Here is a 4,264-nt window from a genome sequence, read left to right on the forward strand (position 1 = left end):
GGCTTGGGGGCGGGAGCCGAGAGGATCCGGACCCGCGGGGCAATTTCCCAAACAGCGGGAGGGGCCCCTGCCCTGCGGAGCAGGGGAGGGCAGAGGGAGAGCACCCCACAACTTTACCAGCGTGATCCCCCCCACCCCCCCTCTTTCCACTGCTTTCTGAGTCTCCAGCCAGGGCTACCCCACCCCAGATGGGGGCTGGCGGAAGAAGATTCGTGTCCCCCTCCCAGCCCCCGGTGCCGGCTGGCTGCCGGAGGAGTCCCCTCCCCCAACGCGGTGACAACCCAAACAAAAGGTCCCGGCCCCCGCCCGGCGGGCGAAGACGCGGCCCCACAGAGCAGGCAAGTCGGAACTCTGGTCGTGTTTTGTTTTATTCTTCTCCTTTCTCCAATAAAACTTCCCCCAAGGAAGAACATTCGTCAGAGCATTTTCAGCTATCTTTGGTATCACATAAAAAAGGGATCTCGTGTAAAAAACGAAATGTCACCTGAACTCGCATCGTACAAAGGCGCACCATCCAATATGAACACGTAAACTATATACAAACATAGGGCATGGCCAGTCCCTCGATCCAACGCTCTACACAAAGGTTAACTTGTCACAACTGCTTAGAAAACAAGCCCCGGGTCCCGGGGGACCATCTCACTAGCTCGGCCGTCTGTCTGGCTGTCTGGCTGTCCCTCTCCCAAAGGTCCAGGCCCTGCAGAGGGTGTGTCTGGGGAAGGGTGCGGTGGGCTGGGAGCGGGGAGAACCGGGGCCCCGCTCGTTTTTCTGGGTGGGCGGCTTCCTCCTCGTCCCGATTCACCAGGGTCTCCACACCGAGTCGGCCGTGAGCGAGGGGCCGCCGGACGGGGACGCGGCGCCCGCGGCGCCCCCGCCCGCGTGGGTGTACACGGGGATCACCGGCCCGCTGTGCGCGAAGGCCGCGTTGGGGATGAGGAAGGCGAACTGCCCGTCGGGGGCCGGCACCACCTGGAAGCCGCCGAACACCTTGGCCCCGTCGGCGGCGGCCGCGGCGCTAGCCCCCAGCTTGCACTGGCCGCCGCTCCCGCTGCCCGTGCCCGCCGCGCCCCCGCCGCCGCCACCGGGGGGCGCCGCGGCCCCGGGGAGCGCCACCAAGGGCTGGCCGAAGGGGGGGCCGTGGGGGCCGCCGGGCGCCGGGGGCGGCAGCGCGGGGTGCGGCGGCGGCGGCGGCGGCGGCGGCGGCGGCGGGTAGTTCAGGGCGTGGATCTGGCTCATGCAGTTGGCCAGGTGGCCCAGCAGGCGCGTGCGGACGTCCGTGTTCACCCCCTCGCACGTCGACAGGAAGCGGGTCACCTCGTTCATGCACTCGCTGAAGCCGGCGCGGTACTTGCCCAGGACGGTCGGGTCGGTGCTGAGCGCGGCTGTGGGGGGAGAGGGCGGAGGCCGTGAGCGGGGCTGCTCCCTTCCGCCCTGCCCCCACCCGGGTCCCCTGCGTTTATTTTAGGGGGGGGGGCGCTTCACTTGGCGTCTCCCAGCGGAGCGATAACGCGGCGAGCTCCCGTCCCCTCCCCCCCAGCCCAGTCCTCCCCCACCCCACCCCACGGTGCTGCCCTCCCGAGCTCGGTGCTGCGGCCGCCGCCGGGGCCACCTCCTGGTTCCTGCCTCTCCTCCTCCTCCTCCTCCTCTCCCTCCCTCCCTTTTCCGGAACTGTAACAACTTGAAGTTGTGGCTATAAATAAGCCCCAGACCGTGGGAAAGCCCACACGAGCCAAGTCAGTAAAATGCAGCTGAATGCCATTCACCACCACAGGCGGAAGTCTGGAAGAAATCACCGCGGCCAGAGAGGGATCCCGGGGAAAGGGCGGGCGGCCGAGGAGGGGGAGCAGATGGGGGGCGGGCTGGGGGGAGGGGAGGCCGAGCCAGGCGCGCGCTCACCAGTCATCTGGGCTCGCTGCAGGGTCCGGAGATGCTTCACCGTCATCTCCAGGATGTCCGCCTTCTCCAGCTTGGAGTGCCGGGAGCTCTGCGGGGAGGAGCGGAGCGAGAGAGGGATGAGAGCCCCGTGGGATGCGGCGGGGGCGCGGGGGGAGGGCGGGGCGCCGGCGGCTGCTACCGGATCTCCGGGAGCCGCACGGGCGGGCAGCAGACCCCGCTCCGGGGAGGAAGGAGCCCGGCCCCGCGGGAGACAGCAATAGTCGTGCTCCCCTCCGTGCTCAGGGAGCTCTGCCCCAGCACGAACCCCCCCCCCCCCCGCCCCGACCCCAGCGTCCAAGCCCGGCCACTTACGTCTTTTTTAAGGGCGTCCAAGATGAGCGTTTTCAGCTGGCTCAGGCTCTCATTAATTCGCGCTCGTCTCCTTTTCTCCATGATTGGTTTGGACGACTGCAAAGAAACGAGAAAGGGGCGCGCTCAGAGCTGGCAACCCAACCTGGGCGGCGGGGGCGAGGGCGCGGGGCGGGCGGGCGGGTGGGGGTGGAGGAGCCCCGGGCCGGCGGGCCGCGCGCGCGCTTCCTCGGGAAACTGCCGGGGACCCAAGGGAGAGCGATAGTTACCTTCCTGTGTTCCGACGCAGTCTTTGGCTTATCGGGCGTTGTGTTGACATTGGCCGGGGTGGCGGCCACGGGGGAGGAGGAACTTTTCTCCATGATATCCGCTGGCATTTTCTGTTTCTCGGGAAAAATCAAAGGTCCCTCGGGAGCGCTATTTTTAGTCCTTTTAAAGATCTTGCGGAAAAGGGGGCGGCTTGGGGGCCGTTTACGTCCCTTTGCTAGGAAACTTTGCACCACGTCTTTCCGACAGTCAATCCGGGCTCTTCTCGCAAGCGCCGGGGGCCGATGCTGTCGCTGGCTACTTTTTTTTTTTAAAGTCGGCAGCGTATTCCAGGACCAAGGAGAGGGAGAGCTGGGGATTCCTCTGTTAGCGGCACCAGCTCCGTGTCCTGTGTGATCTTCCTCTGCCCTGGCGGCCGCTATATATATCTGGGACTGCACGCGAACGGCTCGTGTGAAACTTCCCAAACTTTCTTTCCCACAGTAACTTTCAGCCAATGGGAGGAGGAGACACGCGGCACTGCTCGTGGACGGCGCCCCCCCATTGGCTGTCAGGCGCAAGGACTGGCGGCCAATGGCGCGCGCCTGGACCCGGGGCAGCAGAGGCTACGGTGTCAATCAAAGGAAATTTAACCCTTCGTTCCCCGGCTCCCAGCCGCGCAGGGCTGGGCAAGGGGTTTGAAAAGGCATTTCTTGGGTGGCTCTCTGCCGTGTTCTCCCCCCGCTTCCTTCCTTTGTCATAAGAGACACACGCACACGCACACGCAGCGTGGATCAGAGTGCAGCAAAAAGCCGCAGCTTCTGAGTTGGAAGCGTCCACCTCGCGGACTCTCCCTCCGGGGGTATATGGATTTGTGATGTTATTCGAACGTACTCGCAAGGGCTGAAGAGCCCCGGGCTGCGGGGGGTAGACGAGCTCCGAGCCCTGCACTGATTGATTGGGGGCGGGGGGCGACAAAGGAAGGGGGAGCGCATGCTGGGCTCGTTCAGGCCAGAGACCCCCCCCCCATCTCCCAACCCACCAGCCAGCGCCCGGCCCCCCGCTCGAACCCCGCAGGTAGCCCAGAGAAGGGGCTTTGCAGCAGGGCCCCCGGCCTCGGACCCACCGACCCAGCCCAGGGCAAACACTGCGCGATTAAGGGGGAAAATCCGCCCTCTTTCCTTCCACCCCCACCTCGGGCGAAGAGATCACAGAAGAGCCGGGAAAGGGAGAGCGCGAGCCGCCTTCGGGCTTGGTCCGCTGCGCCCCCCACCCCCCCGGGGCCCGATCCATCCCTTCCTCTCCGCGGTCCCCAAGTCGGAAAACAAGCCGGGAGCAGACGTCCCCCTGCACCCCGCATCCCCCCCCAGTCGGAAAGCTGGAGAGAGCAGGAGAAAGTGAATTTATGGGGACTGCGCCCCTCCCCTCGGACTCGGGAGGGGCAGGTTTAGGAGGCCGGGCCGGCCGCGCGGGGAGCGGGCCCGCAGGCCCCGGGCTCAGTCCGGCGAGCTGGGGCCACTCTCCTCGCTCGCCAGTCGGCCGGCGGGCCCTTTAAGGGCGGCCGGGCCGGCCGCAGGCTGACATCAGGCGGCCGGCGGCGAGGGCGATCCCGAAGCGGGAGCACGTGCCAGGATGTTTTATTGCAGCCGCGGCGGCGGCGGCGGCCGGGGAGGGGGTGGCGTGTGCGCGCGCCGGGTGGGTGTGCGCGCGCGGCCGCGGCTGAGCCGCCCTGAGGGCGGGCGGGCGGGCGGGGGATGGTTTATATTATCCCGGA

General features: G+C 66.8%; 1 protein-coding gene across 1 annotated transcript; it reads right to left on the reverse strand.

The window, feature by feature from the left end:
- Positions 1–350: 350 nt before the first annotated feature.
- Positions 351–3,005, reverse strand: HES1 (hes family bHLH transcription factor 1). Its single transcript, XM_031957393.1, has 4 exons — positions 2,514–3,005; positions 2,248–2,343; positions 1,897–1,984; positions 351–1,382 (listed from the first exon to the last, which is right to left on the reverse strand). The coding sequence occupies exons 1-4, from the start codon at positions 2,619–2,621 to the stop codon at positions 799–801; spliced, it is 876 nt and encodes a 291-aa protein (XP_031813253.1). The 5' UTR covers positions 2,622–3,005; the 3' UTR covers positions 351–798.
- Between the last annotated feature and the right edge of the window lie 1,259 nt (positions 3,006–4,264).

This window comes from Sarcophilus harrisii, chromosome 3 (genome assembly GCF_902635505.1).
Source record: "Sarcophilus harrisii chromosome 3, mSarHar1.11, whole genome shotgun sequence".
Lineage (NCBI taxonomy): Eukaryota > Metazoa > Chordata > Mammalia > Dasyuromorphia > Dasyuridae > Sarcophilus > Sarcophilus harrisii.